Source organism: Molothrus aeneus, unplaced genomic scaffold (assembly GCF_037042795.1).
Source record: "Molothrus aeneus isolate 106 unplaced genomic scaffold, BPBGC_Maene_1.0 scaffold_34, whole genome shotgun sequence".
In the NCBI taxonomy this organism is placed as follows: Eukaryota; Metazoa; Chordata; class Aves; order Passeriformes; family Icteridae; genus Molothrus; species Molothrus aeneus.
Window position 1 is genome coordinate 1,740,846 of NW_027099005.1, and position 19,758 is coordinate 1,760,603.

Sequence of the window (19,758 nt, forward strand, 5' to 3'; positions counted from 1 at the left end):
CTTGGCTCTGCAGTGGCACAATGGCCCCTTGGTTCTATTGGGCTCCCCAGGATCACAACAGACTCTTGGTTCCACAAGGCCTGGCTCTGTCACACTGGCCCCTTGGTGCCATGGGGACTCAGAGTGCCAGAATGGTCTCATTGCTTCCATGAGGCCCTGCAGTGTCACAAAGAGCTCCTTGGCTCCTTGAAACCATGAAGTACGGAATAGGCTCTTGATTCCATTGGACTTCTCACTGTCACATGAGTTCCTACTTCCACCAAGCCCTGTAGTGTCACGATGGTCTCCTTGGTTCCCCAGAGTCAGAATGTCCCCTGGTCTCATGGAGCCCCACTACGATCCCCTTGATTCCATGAGGCCCTGCAGTGTCACAATGGCCCCTTGGTTCCAGTGGGTCCTGAAGTGTGGAGAGCTTTGTGGAGAGTTGGCTAGCTGAGAAAGGTCACGTTGACATAATACCATTGGTTAAGTTAGAAGGAGGCAAGTCTAGGATTCAGCAGTCAGTGTCCAACCACTGACAAGGACATTGTGCCCTTGGTGCAACAACTGGATAGAGGAGAAGATCTTTTGCCAAAAATATGATAGTTTCATCAGAATAACCACAAGAATGTAGAAGTAGTAACAAAATAATCATAAGAATATAGAAGTAGGCGTGGTTGACTGATAAGTAATTAACCAATAATGAGCTCAGCTTTGCAATTTGTATAAGCTTCATTAACACCAATATAAATATGTGTGAACTATCAATAAAGTTGGAGACTTGCTGATCACTCATATTGTGTGCCGCATTGCTTCCGCCGATCCGACAATTGGTGACCCCGCAACGTGATACCGGCAACGGCAACCACGGTGGATCAGTGTAGGAGTTCGGGTCCTGTCGCAGCAAGGACGGCGAACAAGCACGGCTGAAAAAGGGAAGGTGCCGTGCCCTGGGTGACCTCAACAGAGAGCCCGGCCGATACGTGCTGCCGAGACCTTGTAGGGCTGCAACAGCGCTGACCTTCTTAAAATGGATAGAGAAAGGCAAGCAGCATATGATTTATTTACTAGCTTTTTACAAAAGCGTCAGGTTAAGGGCATAGATTTGCAGAAAGAGCTTCCTGGGTTGTTAGCTTATGGGTATGAACAGGGAGTTTTTCAAAATCCTCATACAGTTCATGAGTTAACAGAGTGGTGCAAATTTGGGGATAAGCTGTGGGAGGCAATCATAGATGATAAAACTGCAAAAAAGTTGGGAAAGCTGTGGCGAGTTGTGCATGATGAGTTATGACAATATCAGGCAGAAGAAAAGGCTGCTCAGCAAGCTATCGTGGCACATGAAAAGAATAAGGGTTATGGGGACTGGTTTAATTGTCCATTACCCCCTGCCACATCCACAGTCATTTTGCCACCAACATCAGCTCCTGCCTAAAGCAGCAGCTCACCCCCTGCGTGTGCTACAACAGCACCATCCGCACTGCCTGTGTCAAACCCTCCATCTCCTCCTCCTAGTAATGAGCCGATCCCTGGGTCAGAGAGTGACCTAGCAGGGGCCATTGCACAGGAGTGAAGGGAGGCATGGGCAGCGGTAGCAAAAGATATCATGGATACAGGGGATGAGGAGGCTATAAAAGCAGCTATGGATGTTGCTTGTCTGGTGATATATTCACCCATGGCAGGGGGTGGGTTTCAAGCAACAATAACTGCTCTAGACTGGGAGTTGTTGTCGCAATTATAGTCCACAGTTAGTCAATTTGGGGTAACCGGTGAGCCCACAAAACAAATGCTGGATTATATCTGGGGGACTCAGGTTTTGCTGCCGGCTGATTGCAGAGGAATAGCGAAGCTTATCTTCACTCAGCATCAGCAGCTCTTGTTTAATGCACACTGGCAGTCATTCTGTCAGGAATGTGTAGCAGTAATACGGCAGCCAGGCGACCCGTTACACGGGATAACCCTGGAGGAGTTAATGGGTCTCGGGCCTTTTCTTCGGACAGAAGCACAAGCGTTAATTGGTCCTGATAAGTGTCGGGAGGCTATGCATCTGGTGCGGTTGGCTATAGATAGGATAAAAGAGCCAGGGGGGATTCCTTCTTATATGGGAATAAAGCAAAGAAGAGATGAGTCATTTGGATCTTTTATAGATAAGGTAGCCAATGCTATTGAGCGGGCAGGAGTCCCTGATTTCATGAAGGGTACTTTGTTAAAACAATGTGCACTCCAGAACAGTAATCAGGCTACAAAGAATGTATTAAATACCCTAGGAGCTAATTGGTCTATAGAAGAAGCTTTAGAACAATTGGTGAATGTGCCCGTAGGGAATCAAGCGATGTTAGTAGATGCTATTAAGGAGTTAGGGGCAGGATTACAAAAACAGGCAGAAGCCTCACAGAGTCAGGTGTTAGCTGCTCTTGCCCCCCTACAAGCAGCGGCAACAAATACTCCACAGGCTCCATCTACTGGCCGATTCAAATGTTACCGGTGTGGAGGCACAGGACACACGCGACGGGCCTGTCAAGCAGCCAGCGTCTGGTGCCAAAATTCGCGCTTGGATACCCACAACACTGGAGCCTGCCGACGCCGCTTGGGAAACGGGAAAGCCAGCGCGTCCACCAGCCGCCGCGCCCAGACACAAGTAGCTGCTGTCAACACCTCAGCCCAGCTTCCCTTCAACCAGCCACCACCGGGAGCCTCGGGCTGGACGTGGCAGCCGCAGCAGCAGTAACCTTGATGACCACCCAACTGGAAAAGGTTCCGACTGGAATAAAGGGACCAATCATTATTGATAGATTACCTATGGGAGCTTTGCTTCTGGGATGATCATCGGCCACCATAATGGGATTATTTGTTTTACCTGGGGTAATAGACGCTGATTATACGGGGGAAATTTGTGTTATGGTGCATACTCTTTTTCCACCTATACAAATCGAGAAAGGACAAAGGATAGCTCAATTGGTTCCTTTGGAACAAATGGCTAAAACTTTACCCCCTCGTCAATCACGGTCAAGAGGGGAGCGAGGATTTGGTTCCACTGGAGGACTCACTTTATTAACAATGAACCTGAATGATCGACCAAAGCGCACTGTAATACTGGATTATCGGGGTGAAAGGCAAACCTTGGAAGGATTATTGGATACTGGAGCAGACTCCAGCATTGTGAGTCCGGATTTTTGGCCCCACAACTGGCCATTACAGCCAACCACAGTGACAGTTACCGGGGCTGGAGGCCTAAGACTTGCAAGAAAATCACCCATGTTATCTGTAACTATTGATGGAAAAACTTTGCAGAGTGTTTTATCAATTGTACCTTTGCCCCCTACTGTACAATGCCTTATTGGTCGGGACATTTTGGCTCAAATGGGAGTAGAACTGACAAACGAGCACCATTTAGGCTAATGGCCATTGCGTGGACTTTCCCAATCCCATTAACCTGGATCACGGACGTTCCAGTGTGGGTTAAGCAACGGCTGTTAAAAAGGGAAAGTCTGGAACAAGTTCATATACTAGTACATGAACAATATACACAAGTTCATTTACAGTTGTCAACAAGTCCATGGAATGCCCCTATCTTTGTTATTAAAAGGAAATTGGGGAAGTATCGCTTAATACATGATTTGTGGGCTGTAAATGAACAAATGGAGCCTATGGGAGCCTTACAACCAGAATTACCTAATCCGGCTATGTTGCCAAGGGACTGGCCACTTTTGATTATTGATCTGAAGGACTGCTTTTTTACTATTGCTCTTCATCCTCGAGACACTCGGAGGTTTGCCTTTAGCTCGCCAGCTTTAAACAGGGAAGAGCCGGACAAGGGATTTGAATGGGTTTCTCTTCCCCAGGGCAGGCGCAACAGCGCCACCTTGTGTCAACATACAGTTGACCTGAAAAAATTCAATTATCTGCGCCTTGGAAATATTTAGGATGGATACTTACTGATCAAATTGTTACCCCCCAGAAATTGCAATTAAATGTTAAAATACATACATTGCATGATGCTCAAAAGTTACTTGGTGATCTGCAATGGCTGCGCCCCATTGTTGGTATCCCTAATGAACTGTTAGATGAACTTCGACCTTTGCTGAAAGGAACTGATCCAGCACAGCCTGTTCATGTAACCTCTGAGCAGGTTAAGACACTGCAACAGATACTGGACTGTGTGACACAAGGCAGTGTTCGGAGACGTGATCTTAACCTCCCCATACAGCTGACAGTTTGGTGTGGAACTAAATTTTTACTGGGTGCACTTACTCAGCAAGTCAGAAAAACGGGGGAGGGGTGGGCCTTGGAATGGATATCTCCTCCACTTCAACAACATAAAACCCTTCTTCAAAATATTGAAATTTTGGCTGATTTGCTCAAAAAGGGTCGTGAACGGGCATTACAGATTACGGGAAAGGAACCTGATCAGATACGGATACCAATGAAGAAGGATACATTGACCTGGTACCTGACAAACAGTACGGAATTACAAGAGGCTCTGTTGGGAGCTGGTTGTGTGATTGCCACTGATGATATTCCCAATATACCGTTGAATTGGATAGGACAGTGGGGTTGGATTCAATGCCCAAAAAGATCACAAAAGCCCTTATTGGATGCTATAACAGTTTATACGGATGCAGGAAGAAAATCCAAAACTGCTGCAGTGACCTGGCAGGAAGAGGGACAATGGCATCATCAAATACTCCAGGCTACTGAGTTGGATACTTTACAAACGATGGAGCTATTGGCTGTTGTATGGGCCATGATGCATTTCTCTGGGCCTCTCAAAATAGTAACAGATTCTTTGTATGTTGCAGGAGTGTGTGAACGAATAGAAGATGCCTCTATAAAAGAGGTTCAAAACAGGAGGTTGCATGAGCTGTTTATACAGTTGCAGAGGGCAATTAAGCTGAGGAAACATTCTTTCTCTGTTATCCATATCAGAAGTCACAAGTGGGAGATTGGTCTGGGAGAGGGTAACGCGCGAGCAGATAAGTTAGTCTCAATCACACAAGCAACTCCAATTCCCAGGCAGATATAGCCAGAGAGGCACACTCCATGTTCCACCAAAATGCAAAAGGCCTCCGTAGAGAATTTCAGATATCTATGGAGGAGGCACGGGCAATTGTCAAAGCCTGTCCTATATGTAGTCATCATAATGGGGGCTGCAGGTTAGGTCTGGGAGTTAACCCAAGAGGGCTGAGCACAAATGAGACCTGGCAAATGGATGTCACACATGTTGCTGAGTTTGGAAGGATGAAGTACGTGCATGTTACCTTAGATACTTATAGTCATTTTATATGGGCCACAGCACAGACTGGTGAGAAAGCAGGGCAGGTAGAGAGACATCTCAGCAGTTGTTTTGCAGTAATGGGAGTGCCAGAGCGCATCAAGACAGATAATGGGCCTGCTTACTGTAGCAAAAGAATAAAGCAATTCATGCAAATGTAGGGGATAGAACACGTGACAGGCATCCCTAATTCTCCAACAGGGCAAGCAATCGTAGAGAGAGCAAATGGTACCTTGAAAAGATATCTGAGTAAATACACAGATATCAGAGAGCCACAAGAAAGATTGTTAAAGTGTTTATTTGTTTTGAATCACTTGTGTGTTTTTGGGGAAAGTAGAGTTCCTGCTGTAATTCGTCACTATGTACAGGAAAAAGATGATGTGAAACAAGATGTATGGGTAAGATACAGGGATCCTAAAACAGGACAATGGCAAGGTCCTGCTAAGGTGTTATAATGGGGCCGCAGATATCTTTGTGTTTCTACCCCTACAGGATCTTTGTGGGTACTAAATGGACCCGAGCAGCTGTGTTTGATGGAACACCTCAATCAACTGAGCGAAGAGGATTGTCAGCGAGTGGAGACGAGGCTGTTGATCATCCTTCGACCAATACTTCTTAAACTGAAAGGACAGTGTGATTTTGCCATCGACCAAGTGGTTGATTGGTGCAAATCTGTTGATAATATATTAAGCTTGCTTTCGGTGCTTTCTACATTTGAATCTAGAGGACCTAGGATTTTAGCTTGTATTAAGTGTCAAAATAGACATTGTGCTGCATGGATACTGCTTTTTTGTGGGGGTTGTCTGGAAACTAAGTGGGTGCATCAATCCCAATTACCTGAGTTGTGGTGTAGGAGCTGTGGTTTCTATTGGCAGTCAAACTCCTGGCAGAGAGAACTTGAAGCATTTACAGGGCTACCTGGCCGCCAAGGGTTACAGTTGTATGAATCCCCAGAGCAGAAAATCCTTGCATGGTTTAGGTGGGAAACCCAGCACTTAGTCAAACGTGCTTTAGGGCAATCTCAGTCGTGTATTTTACAGTCTAAGTGTGGTCAGGGTATTCCCCTGTCACAGTCAAGTGTAATAGGTCCGATTTCAGGAGGTTAGGATCCCAACCAAGTGTGGGATGATTGTTTCAAAGACCTAAAAGGGTTAAATCTGGGCAGGTCAAAGGGAAAGGAGAGAAGAGGAAAAAAGAGATATTCTTAACGGTTTGTGACAGACATGCTTGTTTCCAAAATGTCTGGGTGGTTCAAAGTAGTGCCTGGAAAGATCAGGGTGATGTGGAGACTTTATGCTATTACTTTATTAATTTCTGCTCTTTTTGTGGACAGTGTAGACCATCAGGCATGGGCCCCACTTCAGCCCAAGACTAACATCTGGGTCACCCTGGCAAACTTAACTAACCAGGAGGCTATTTGCCTGTCATTATCTTCTCCTTCCAATCCATTTACAACCTGTTTGGTTGGGTTACCAGCAGATCCCAGGCCATGCCCCTCACATGTACACACCTGTAGAGTTAACAATGCTAGGGCAAGTGTAGATAATCGGGACCAATGGGTTTCCTTTTTTCCCATAGCACCGCAGGAACCCCAAGAATTGGAGCTGTTAGGTTCAGTGATGGCAGATGCATGTCTTAATTTCAACCATAGAAGCCAGCTGCCAGCCAAGAACCATTCCAATATTGTAACTTCCAGCACGGCTATCTACCGTAATGCAACAGCCTGGTGCAATTATACCACAAAGAAAGTGTCAATCTCATCAAATGAGCCTATTCAATTGCCAGCAGGATACTTCCTGATATGTGGGGACCATGCTTGGGCCGGTGTCCCATCAATGCTGCACGGGGGCCCATGTACAATTGGACGGCTGTCTCTACTCACACCCAACATGTCCATGATACTGAACATGAGCCGCCACCATCGTCGAAATAAACGAATGGCTCATGCATTTGCTGCAGACTGCAGGGATGATGTAAAATTCTGGTCCCCAGAGGCCATAGTTGCAGCATCTTTCTTGACTCCAGGCGTATCAGCAGCACGTGCTCATGCTATTTTAAACAAGTTGGGATGTTGGCTTGCTAAGCAAACCAATGCCACCTCTTTAGCACTTTCTAGCCTTTTGCTTGATGTTGATTCTATTTGCCATGCGACACTTCAAAATAGAGCTGCAATCGATTTTCTTTTACTTACGCAAGGCCATGGTTGTGAAGAATTTGAGGGCATGTGTTGCATGAATCTTTCTGATCATTCACAGTCCATTCACTCCCAACTCTCTGAGTTGCGGAGGTTAACTGGGAACCTACAGGTAGAATCGGGTAAAAGTAGAAACAAAATAAGCATAAGAGTATAGAAGTAGGCATGGTAGACCGATAAGTGATTAACCAATAATGAGCTCAGACCTGCAATATGTATAAGCTTCATTAACACCAATATAGATATGTGTGAACTATCAATAAAATTGGAGACTTGCTGATCACACATATTCTGAGATGCATTTCTTCCGCCGATCCAACACAGGCTCTGTAGGGCTTAGGGGAAGAGGGGGACACGGGTGCCTGGGCTCGGCCAGCTGTCCAGGCGTGTAGTCTTGCAGGGAAAATGGCCAGAAGCCCCTTGGCCTTTGATGGTACTGCGGAACCTTTGTGCTGGTGACAGAGCGGCTGGGCAGGGGCCGGAGCTGCGGGGATCCCTGTGAGAGCAGTGCCTGGAGATGGCCACAAGCCCTGTGCCAGGCAGGAAGCGCCTTCTGTGTCCTCCTACCCGCGTGCTGCTGGCTGCATTGCTGAGGGCTCCCGGCTGCCTCTGGATGGGGCTCCTCTGGAGCTGCTGTGGGGCTGTGGCGCTGCTGCCGGGCAGCTTGGCCGGGCTGGGGCAGCCCCTGAGGGGCTGGGGCGCTGGCAAGCCCTGAGCAATGGGGCTGTCAGAGGCCACAAGCAGCCCCCTGGCAGCCGCCTTCTTCCTGCCAGAGTTGACTTGCAAGAGGGATCCTGGGCACTGTGCAACTAACAGCATCAGTGCTGTTGGAAAGCCAAAGGCAGGGAAATCTCAGACCTTTGGTCTTGTCAGCAAAGCTTAGAATTCAACACAGCATTTGATAGGAGACCTTGGAAAGGGCTTCCAAACTTAGGTGCTAGAAGCCAGCGTGCGGATTTCTAGTTGATTAGAGCAGAGACACGGGGAGGAAAGTTGAAGTGGAGGAAAGTTGAGAGTTTTAGGGCTGAAGATCTAGAAAAAATCCAAGTAGTTCCAATGGTAAACAAGAAGCTTAGGATGCAGTGCTGTAGGTTTGTGTGTCCTAACATGATTGGCTAAGGAAGCTTCCACTGTAGCGTGAGTCCAGAAGAGGAAATATTGAAGCATTGGCTCCAAAACAGAAATATCCTTGTTGGCAGTGTCTTCTTGGCCAAGAAGTCCTTCAAAGCTCTTGGAACTACAAGTCTTGCGGCCTTGTGAGTCATGCAGTGGAGATGTGAGCCAAAGTCACCCTTCCTGGCTATGGAGAAGAGAAGAAAAAGCAATGGCATCCTTTAAAAAACTCAGAGGTCCGCTCTCTAGCTCCTTCCAAACTCCTTCAAATCCCCCAAAGTGGCATTCAGCTCCAAAGAGATGACAAGGACTCTTAGTGCTGGCTCTTGGACTCCAGAGCAGCTGCTTTAGGATCTTTCCCATAAGGCTGTGTAGTTGTGTGCCAGCAATGGATAATTTGAAGAAACTTTCACAAGTGACTTGCATGGAGGTTTGTTTGAAGGGTGTTTGAGGAGAAAGGCTCCCAGCAGAGCTCTGGCCTTTGGCCTAGCTGTGTCCCCTGCTGATTGTCAAGTGTGCCATCAGCTGCAGGGCTTTCTGGGCTAAAAATATCATCAAGTCACTTGGACTTGCTCTTTGTGGCCTCTAAGAGCTGGACCCAATTTTGGGGCAAATTTGGAGAGCTCATCTACGGGTGGATGGAGCAGCTAGGATTTTCCCAATTGCTGGCAATGGTTCTCCAGGTCCCTGGTGTAAAACGGGGCTCCCCAGCAACTGCGGATCTGCAAGATGATAAACAATTGCCTTGCTTTGAAGAGAGAGGCGTCTGCTAATGAAGGCAGAAGGCTTCTCTGAAATGGAAAATGAACATGCCCTCCCTTGAAATGATTCTAATTCAGAAATTGAAATTCTCTCAGGCAAAGATATGGGGATAGGAGTGAGCCCGCAGAGCCGGGCAGCGTTTGCTGATGCTCTGAGCCCATGCTAAAAATCCTGTGTGGGCTGTCTTAGACACCAGGGACCAGGGATTCCTTCCAAGCTGGGCCACTTGGGCTGGGCTGGGGGCGGCCCCAGGGCAGAAGGCAGTGTGTGCAAGGGCCCTGGCTGGCACGCTGCAGCACGGTCACCATGCCATGGAACGGAACCCGGTGACCAAGGGCCCTTTGTGACACGTGGGAAATAGAAGCTTGCCCGGCTGCTGGGAATAGGCAACAGGGCAGAACGGGACAGAGCGGTGCCGTGAGGAGTCCCCGCACAGTGCACTCGTTCCTGTCTGACCCGCAGCCTTTCCCAGGCATTATTCCTGCAGCTGAGCTCGAGGCCAGACCACGGGACTTGGTGACCCGTGGCCTTGCCGAGGCTTCTCTTCTGCAGCTGCTCTCGAGGGCAGAGCGTGGCACTTGGTGCCCCAGAGGCATCTCCCATCCCTGCCACCAGTGCCCTCGAGGCCCGACCACAATCCTTGACAGGAATCTCCTGTCCTTGGGGCAGGAGCCCTGGAGACCAGAGTGCAGGACTTGCTGTCCTGTAGCCTTCCTGAGGCTTCTGTCTTGAAGGTGCCTTCCAGGCACAACTGCAGGACTTGCTGACTCGGAGCTTTTCCCAGGCATCTCTCCTGCAAGTAGCCACAAATCCAGCTACTAACATGGAGCAGAGAGCCCTGAGAGCGCCCAAGGTGGCCTGGGGGGAACAGGAGGAAGAAGGCCCTGCAGCTGCCCCAGCATGGGAAACCAAAGAGGTGGTGCCATTTGAGCTGCCGCAGGAGGGTGAGTGCCAGAGCTGGGCCACAGGCTTGGTGCCTGCAGCCAGCTTGGCACCTTTGCATCCCATCCCATCCCATCCCATCCCATCCCATCCCCTGGGCCATGCCCATGGACAGGACAGAAGAGGGGCCAGGCAGACACCCCGCAAGGGCCGTGCTCCATCCCCTGGGGCATCCCGGGGCTCTCCCTGCCTGGGGAGCGCAGGGCTGGGCCGTGTTCTCCGGCCTCTCCCGCAGCCCCTCAGCTCTGACTGCGCTCCCTCTTTGCCAGGTGCAGCCCTGGAGCGCACACAAGAGCAGGAGCCCGCCCGTGGCCTCTTCCGCAGAACAGCGCAGGTACCTGCAGCCATCCCCACCTGGGCTGGACCTGCTGGCACCGCGCTTGGAGCATTCCCTGCAACATCCCTGGCTTCTTGCCCTTCTCCTGCAGCTGGTTTGCAAATTCATCAAGAAAATTCGGGCGGAAGAGACCAGCCCCATGGGCACTGGGCTCAGAGCCTATTCGCACATCTTCAAAACCAAGACCAGTGCTGCTCTTCTGGATATGCTGGTAGAGGAGGGTTTTTCCAACCCAGAGCAAGTAAGCAGCCTGTGGCCAGGCTTTGATCCTCCCAGGAATTGCTGGGTCTCCCAAGCCATGCCTGCTGGTCACTGGAACTCTTGGAGGCCATGGCAGCGTGGTGGCAAGGGAAGCACTTGTCTGGAGAAGCTGGGCACATTCCTCCCTCTGGCCGCTTTCCAAGTGTCCCCGTGCCTTGTCCAGGTGCCCGCCCTGGTCAGGTACATCCACCAGTGGCTCTTGGCCAATCAGTTTGCTGAGCACAGGCTGAACAGGAGCCTGCTGGATCTGACGGAAGCACAGCCTGCTGACGTAGTCGTGACGCTCCTGCGTGTGGCCCTGTCCTGTGACAGGTATGGGGCCCACCTGCCCAGAGGGCTCAGGGCTCCCCAGCCCATCAGCCTGTACAGCCTGGCCCAGGTGTCCGAGTAACAGAGAGTTCCAGGGCCCTCTGGCTGCTCCCTTTGCCAGCCCTGGCATGTCAGGCCTCGAGCCTGCTGCCATGCTCCCTCGCTGCCCCTCAGGGGCCTGTCCCCACAGGCCTGGGCTGCCTGGGTGCTGCTGGCCAGTGGCAGTGGGCAGAGGCAGAGCTGGCAGCCAGCTCAGCTCCCCACTGCTGCCCAGGCCCCCGTGCTGTGTCTGAGACCCCCCTGAGACAGAGCTCTAACCCCACAGAGCTGCTTTCACCATGTGGAAGAACATCATGTGCTCGCCCAGGACTGCAGAGCCGGCGCTGCTGATCCTCCTGCATGTGCTGGGCAGCTGGCCCAAGCACAGCACATGCACCTCCGACGGGGACAAAACGGGTGTCTTTGTCCTGGCTGTGAGTTTCTCTAAGTGGTCTTTGCTGGCCCCAAGGCCGCCTCTCCAGCAGCTCTCCATCCCCGTTCCCCCACTGCATCTCCCTGCCGCAGGCGCTTGGCTGAAACCTCCCAGAGCTGGGGCAGCCACAAAGCTGTGCCCATTTCTGCTCATTCCTGCTTTGATCAGAATGGATCCTCAGCACCTTATAGATTGCTGATGAAGTTTACTTTTGCAGAGGCCTCTTCTTTCTTGAGCTCTTCAGTTCAGGAATTCAGTGTCAAAGGCCCATTCACTTTTGTTCAGAACACCCAAACAAGACAAGCCCATGGGAATAATTCAAGTCTTGAATTCTTCTGTGGTTAATTACAGATATTTCAGAAGTGCATTCAAAAGGAATCTACTAAATTGAAAAGAATGAAGAGAGAATTGTTTTTTCCTGTTTCGTTTTCTTTCCCTGTTTAGAGATTGATATCAGCAATCCTCAGTTGATATTGATCCCCAGCACCTCCTCATGCAGTTTGAACAGATATGAAAATCAAGACCCTCCATGGCTGCCAATCAATCCCACTTTGTCCCTACCCCCTCCCCACCATTTTCCTCATCCAACCCCTGGCACTCAGAGCAGCTGAGGAATGGAGTCACATCCCGGGGTGTCCCCAGGGCTCAGGATTGGGGCCAGGTCAGTGAAATCTCTTTATTGCTGATCTGGACGAGGCCATGGAGGGCACCCTCAGTCAGTTCCCAGGTGAGCCCAAGCTGGGTGGCAGTGTGGCTGTGCTGGAGGGCAGGAAGCTCTGCAGAGGGATCTGGCCAGGCTGGAGCCATGGGCCCAGGACAATGGGATGAGGTTCACCAAAGCGAGGGGCCGGGTCCTGCCCTGGGCTCACAACCACCCCAAATCCCTGGCTGAGCCCTGCCCCTGATCCCCACAGCCTGCCCTGTTTCCTTCATCCCTGCATTGCCAGGGACTCTCTGGGACAAGGGAGCTCTGCTCTGGGGATGGAGGGAGGTGCAGGTGCCACCGCTGGAGTGGGAACCAGAACTCACCAGGTTTGTGTCCTTTGGGGGTCAGGAACTGGTGGGACTCAGAGGCACCGGAAGTTTCTCTTCATGGCCAACAGACCATGGTTGAACACGATACAATTTCATGACAATCTCACTCTTCCCTGAGCTATGTCCAGTGTCCCTGCAGTGTCTGGTGATTCCACCATCCACAAGTGATTTCCATACTAAAATTAATTTTAGAAAAATATGTTTCTGTGATAGATATAAACACACTTATCTTCTTCTATCAGGATGCCCATCTGGGAATGGAGGCAATACAGTCTGAACAATATCTGATTTGCAAAGCTGTCAGTGGTGGATGGAGAATGGGGTCAGGCTGCTATTGGTGTTGAGGAAATGCTGAAACCTGCCTGACTCATTTCATCTCCTCCTGTCCTGGCTGATCTCCCCTCTTTTTCCCTTTCCACCCATTGGCTTTTGTCTCCCCCCAGGCTCCCCAGTGAAGAGCCTGGCTCTGAGTTCTCCATCCCCTCCTCGCTGGCACTGCCAGGCTGGGATGAGGAGCCCCTCAGCCTTCCCTGCTCTGGGCTGGACAAGCCCAGCTCCCTCAGCCTCTGCTCACAGCCCAAGGGCTCCAGCCCCACCTTGGAGGCCCTTCCCAGACCCTGCTCCAGCTGCCAGACATCTTTCCTGCCCTGGGGAACCCAACCCAGGCCACAGTGACCTGGATAATCCCCGTCCTTGATGTCCTGGTCACACAGCCCAGCCCCTTGTCCCTGAGTCAGGTTTTGGGGTGGATCCTGTGGAACATCCTTGGGGGAGGCTGCAGCTCCAGGTGGACCAGGGGGATACCAGGGGACAGGGACCCTGCTGGGCATGAACAGCTTTGGACTTCTCGGGGGAAACCTGTGAGGGGGGTCAGGGGCAGAGTGACCAACCCAGTGACCTCACACAGCCCTCCTGTGATGTCACAGCCTGCTCTGTGATGTCATAGCTTATTCTCTGATATCGCTATGCTGGTCTTTGATGTCACAACCCACTCTGTGAAGTCACACAGCCCTCCTGTGATGTCACACAGCCACCCCTCCCCTGTGATGTCACAGCCTCCTCTGTGATGTCATAGCCCACTCTGTGACCTCATGTTACCAGATGATAAATTGTCTACACCAGGTGAGCTCACATCTGAAGCTTGTTCTCCAAAACCCCAGACCTATGGAAACCACACAATGCCCATTGTGTGAGAAGGGGAACTGAAATTCACCAGACTCAGTGTCCTGCCAGCTCAGCCAGGCCCACTGGAACATTGGGGTCCACGAGCACCAGGGACCGCCAGAGACCCCCAGGACAGAAGAAGGCATGGGTAAAGGGGAGGGGAAATGAGTTAATGATTTCAGGGAAATTGTTATCATATGCATCACAGTGAGTGTGGCTCTGACAAACCTCTCTGGTTCCCTGACTTCAGGGCGAGGGTGGAGAAAATGAAAAGGAGCAGGTTTGATGGAGTTGTCCAAAAAGAACTTTAATAACAGGGTGAAAAACAACAAATGTGGAGAAGATGACCACAGTAGGAGGGACAGGATCCAAAGACCTGAGGCAAAGGGGAAACAACAATATATACACTTGGGGGTGGAACACTCTAGAACAACAACCATCTAGGGCAAACAGGTAACCAATAGGGGAGCAGAACTGGGACAACTTAGCATAACAACACCAAAGGCTTCTGGGGGAACTCTCAAGCTCACCCCAAGATAAACAAATGATTCTCAGGGCTTGAAGCTCACACTCAGTGCTTTTGGGGTAAAATCCAGTTGAGTCTGAGTCACAGCTGGGCCAACTCCACACATATGTATGTTTAGTCTGGGACAATCAATGAATATGTGTGCAAAATACAGAATGTAAACAGAAACTTTCCTGTACTCAGCATGCACAGCTTTGGGAGGGGCTATCCCCCTGTGCATCTGGCCAAATAAAGAATGCTGCTTCTTAATGCTACATTGGTGTTAAGGAGTTTTTATTTTACTGCATTTTTGGTAACAATCCCACTCCCAAGGAAAGCTCTGTCTGCTGCTGTTCACAAACAGAGAAGGGCTGGTGGGAGATGTGGTGGTTGGAGGCTGCCTGGGGCACAGTCACCGTGAAATAATCAAGTTTTCAATATCCTGTGAAAGAAGGAAGAGCACGAACAAAATGTCTACCCTGGAATCAGGAAGGGCAGACCTTGGCCTATTCAGGATGCAGATTTGGAGAGTACTGAATCAGGTACTGATTTTTTAAAGGGAAACAGCCTTTAAAAAAAAGGTGTCCAGGAAGGATGAACACACCTCAAGAAAGGAATCTTAAAGGGGGAAGGAGCAGCCTGTCCCTCTGTGCCAAAGTTGAACCAGAGAGGAAAATGACTGTCCTGGCTGGGCATGAGCTTTTTGTGGGAACTCAGGAAAAAATAGGTCAGGCAGCTCAGGAAGTGTTTAAGGATGCTGTTGGGTCATGCAGAAAGAAAAGTAGAGAGATGAAAGCTCAATTAGAGTTTCACCTGGCCACTTCTGCAAAAAGTAATAAAGAAAAGTTTTTACAAATAAACTAATAGCAAAAGGAGGAATAAGGAGAACCTCTACTTGAGAGTGGATGCAGTGGGGAACAGAGTAACTAAAGATAAGGAAAAGGCTGAGCTGCTTAACACCTTGTGTATCTCAATTTTCAACAATAAGACAGGTTGTCCTCAGGACAAGTGTTCTCCTGAGCTGTAGATGGGCACAGGGAGCAGAACAGCCCCCCTGTAATCCAGGAGGAAGCAGCTGGGGACCTGCTGAGCCACTCAGATGCTCACAGGTGTCTCTGGGAGCAGATGGGATCCATCCCAGGGGGATGAGGGAGCTGTGGATGAGCTCCCCAAGCTGCTCTCCATCATTTACCATCAGTCCTGGCTCAGCAGGGAGGTCCCAGGGCACTGGAGGTGCCAATGTGAGCCTATCCCCAAGAAGGGCTGGAAGGAGGAGCTGGGGAACTCCAGGCCTGTCAGCCTGACCTGGGTGCCCGGCAAGGTTATGGAACAGATCACCTTGAGTGCCATCACAGGGCACCCACAGGATGGCTGAGGGATCAGAGCCAGCCAGCGTGGATTTCAATGTCTGCACTGATGATCTGCATGAGGGGACTGAGTCCAGCATCAGCAAATTTGCAGATGACACCAAGCTGGGTGTGAGTGTGGATCTGCTGGAGGGTAGGAGGGCTCTGCAGAGGGACCTGGACAGGCTGGATCCAGGGCCCAAATCCAGCAAGGTGAGGTTGAACAAGACCAAGTGCTGGGTGCTGCACTTTGGCCACAACAACCCCTGCAGCGCTACAGGCTGGGGACAGAGTGGCTGGAGAGCGGCCAGGCAGAAAGGGACCTGGGGGCACTGATGGACAGCAGGCTGGTCATGAGGCAGCAGTGTGCCCAGGTGGGCAAGAAGGCCAATGGCTCCAGGCCTGGATCAGGAATGGTGTGGCCAGCAGGAGCAGGGCAGGGATTCTTCCCCTGCACTCGGCACTGGTGAGGCCACACCTCGAGTGCTGTGTCCAGTTCTGGGCCCCCAATTTAGGAAGGCCATGGAGGGGCTGGAGCGTGTCCAGAGAAGGGCAACAAGGCTGGTGAGGGGTCTGGAACACAAGTCCTGTGAGGAGTGGCTGAGGGAGCTGGGGTTGTTTATCCTGGAAAAGAGGAGGCTCAGGGAGACAAGGTGTTGTCAGGGCTCAGGTTCGACTTGATGATCTCCAAGGTCTTTTCCAACCTTGCTGATTCTGTGATTCTCTGGAACCACCCTTGGAGCAGTTGCAGGAGGAGCCCTGGGCCTCCTCTTCCGGAGCTCCAGCAGCCCAGGTCCCTCAGCTTCTCCTGCCAGCCCCAAAGCCCATCCTGTCAGTCCTGCAGAGCCTCTGCAGCCCCTCCTCACTGCCCAGAACAGGGAGCCCCAGAGCCAGACACAGCAGCCCAGATGTGCCCCCCTGGCCTGTGGTGCCTCTGGCAAGGGAGCAGCACCAGGCACTGCAGGAGCCTGCAGACAATTCCTGCAGCACTTGTAGGATGATCCTGCTGCCCAAGGGACGTTCCCATGGGGCCAGGTCAGGAACTGCAATGGGGAGTGGGGCCAGAGAGGAAAGGGCAACCAGGGATGGGCTGTTTGCAGGGGAGGGGACAGTGATGGGCAATAGGAAGAAATCTGGATCAGGAAAGAGGAAAGAAAGCAAAGGTGAAGCCAAGGAAATGCTCGGGGCAGTTTGGGGGTGGCTGCCAGGCAGCCCTGGCTCTGAGCAACAGCGTCTGCAGAGGCACAGGAAACTCCCAGCTGATGGGAACAAACTTTCTGGCTGACTGCAGAGGCCAGGACAAAGCTGAGTGGTTTCCCTGGTGTCCCCCAGCCCTTGCTGGCCCCAGGGGCTGATGGCATTTGTGCTCCCTCAGGTTCATGTCCTCACAGCAACAGCATGGGGGTGCTGCCCCTGCTGTGTGCAATGCAAACAGGGGCTGCTGAGCCAGTGCTGCCGTGTCTGTGCCTGCAAGGATGGGGCACCTGTGTGAGCTGGGGGAGAGGCCAGGGCTGCAGAGGGGGGATGTTGTTGGCAGCTGCATGAGGACGCTCTGGGACGCTGCCCTGGGCTGTGCAGCGCACTGGGGATGGATCAGCCCCTGCTCTGCTGCTCCTTCCCGTCTGCCCCAGGGCCCTTGCAGAGCCCCAGCCATGCTGTTTGCCCCCAGCCTGCCCATGGCCAGCCTGGGGCTGCTCACGGGGCTTTTCTGTGCTGAGCATTGGCCTGGCCGTGTTCTTGAGAGAGCCTGGGCAAGGAGCCTGGAGCCCCCAGGCCCTGGGCTGAGGCGTCAGCGCTGCCCCAGCAGTGCCCATGGCCTGTCCCTGCTGCAGCCCCGGCACTGCCACCCCCAGGGCTGTGCCCGGCCCCGAGAGCACTCAGGCCCTGCAGCAACACCAGGGCCACCAGGGCAGCGGGGCAGGGCCACGGCAGCAGCACTGGCAACACCAAGTGCTGCTGCTGCTGCTGGGCACAGCTGCTGGGCCAGCACTGATCTGCCCCAGCTCTGCACACAGACATTGCTGCTGCAGCTCCAGAGAAGGCAACAAAAGGGGGGTCTCCAGGGAAAACATTGCTGGACTGTGTCAGTGAGGAGCTATGCTCTTGATAGCTTCAAATGAAATAAAGGATTTATTTCATTTGAAGCTATCAAGAGCACAGCTCCTCACTGACACAGTCTGTGGGTCATAGTGAAGGTGTGGAGAAACAAAATGAGATATGGCAGATTTGATGGGTTTAATTTAAGGACAATATTAAAATAGGAAAACAATGAAAAAGAAGCTCCAAAATGAAACCAACAAGAAGTATCAAAGACAACTTTTATTACAAATTATTTTCAGAAACTGCCCAGCAGTTTAATGTTTCCTAAATTGTCCAGTCATCAGTCTCCACACTGCAGCCTTGAGCTCCTGGTTCCTCAGGCTGTAGATGAGGGGGTTCAGGGCTGGAGGCACCACCGAGTACAGAACTGACACTGCCAGATCCAGGGATGGGGAGGACATGGAGGGGGGCTTCAGGTAGGCAAAAAAACCAGTGCTGACAAACAGGGAGACCACAGCCAGGTGAGGGAGGCAGGTGGAAAAGGCTTTGTGCCGTCCCTGCTCAGAGGGGATCCTCAGCACAGCCCTGAAGATCTGCACATAGGAGAAAACCATGAACACAAAACAGCCAAGAGCTAAACAGACACCAAGTAATGAAATCCAAATTTTTCTGAAGGTGGAGTGTGAGCAGGAGAGCTTGAGGATCTGGGGCACCTCACAGAAGAACTGGCCCAGGGCATTGCCCTGGCACAGGGGCAGGGAAAATGTATTGGCTGTGTGCAGCAGAGCATTGAGAAAGGCACTGGCCCAGGCAGCTGCTGCCATGTGGGCACAAGTTCTGCTGCCCAGGAGGGTCCCATAGTGCAGGGGTTTGCAGATGGACACGTAGCGGTCGTAGCACATGATGGTCAGGAGGGAAAACTCTGTGCAAATAAAGAAGATAAAGAAAAACACCTGTGCAGCACATGCTGAGTAGGAGATGGTGCTGGTGTCCCAGAGGGAATTGTGCATGGCTTTGGGGACAGTGGTGCAGATGGAGCCCAGGTCGCTGAGGGCCAGGTTGAGCAGGAAGAAGAACATGGGCGTGTGCAGGTGGTGGCCGCAGGCTACGGCGCTGATGATGAGGCCGTTGCCCAGGAGGGCAGCCAGGGAGATGCCCAGCAAGAGGCAGAAGTGCAGGAGCTGCAGCTGCCGCGTGTCTGCCAATGCCAGCAGGAGGAAGTGCCTGATGGAGCTGCTGTTGGACATTTGTTGTGTCTGGGCATTTTGACCTAGAGGAGGAAAGACCGGGCAATGGAGTGGAGATTTCTCAAAGAAAAGTCAAAGCCCTTTCTCACAGACCCTTTCCTGCCACTGAACACCTCGCCCTGTCCATGTCTCAAATATCTTCCTTCAGCTCTGTTGCTGGAGCCCTGATTGCTGTTGGGCAGTGTTGTGTCAGGAGCTGGACCTTCAGCTGCAGGACACCTGGGAGTCAGCCCTGACCCCCAGTCAGTGCAGGGGAACAATGAGGGCAGGGGCCAGTCCTGGTGTTTGGACTTGGATAAAGAATGTTCAGCTAAGGCTGAGGAGCTGCCTGGGGGAAGGGATGGGGATTGCTCTGTCCCTCTCTCCTGTTCCAGCTGCCCTGCACTTGCACCTTTCTGAAATCCACTCCTGTGTTACCCTGGACAGCCAGGAGACACTGCAGAGAGCAGAGGGATCCCTGGCACACAAAGTGGCTCCTGCCTTTCCCAGAGTCAGGAGAGTGGGCTCATTGCCAGCCTCCCAGGCTGCCCTGCCCAGAGCTCCCCGGGCACATGGAGCTGGGACACCCCATTGCTGTGCTCAGCCTGCACAGGAGGAGCCCAAGGGCTGGGCCTGGCCCTGCAGCTGGAACTGCCATTGCAGAGAGCCCCTCAGCAATGCCAGCAGCACCTGGGCAAGGCAAGGGGAGAGATAGAGAGAGTCGGGCCTGAGGAAAACCCTTTCCCTGCCCAGCCCTGCCCAGCCCCTGCCAGGCAGCAGCAGGGCAGGACAGTGGCCCTCAGG

The 19,758-nt window shown here is 51.9% G+C and overlaps 1 protein-coding gene across 1 annotated transcript; it reads right to left on the reverse strand.

Annotated features, from left to right (window-relative positions):
- Positions 1 to 18,042: 18,042 nt before the first annotated feature.
- LOC136570516 (olfactory receptor 14A16-like) lies at positions 18,043 to 18,975 on the reverse strand. Its single transcript, XM_066570978.1, has one exon. It carries the CDS (start codon positions 18,973 to 18,975, stop codon positions 18,043 to 18,045), a length of 933 nt encoding a protein of 310 aa, XP_066427075.1.
- Between the last annotated feature and the right edge of the window lie 783 nt (positions 18,976 to 19,758).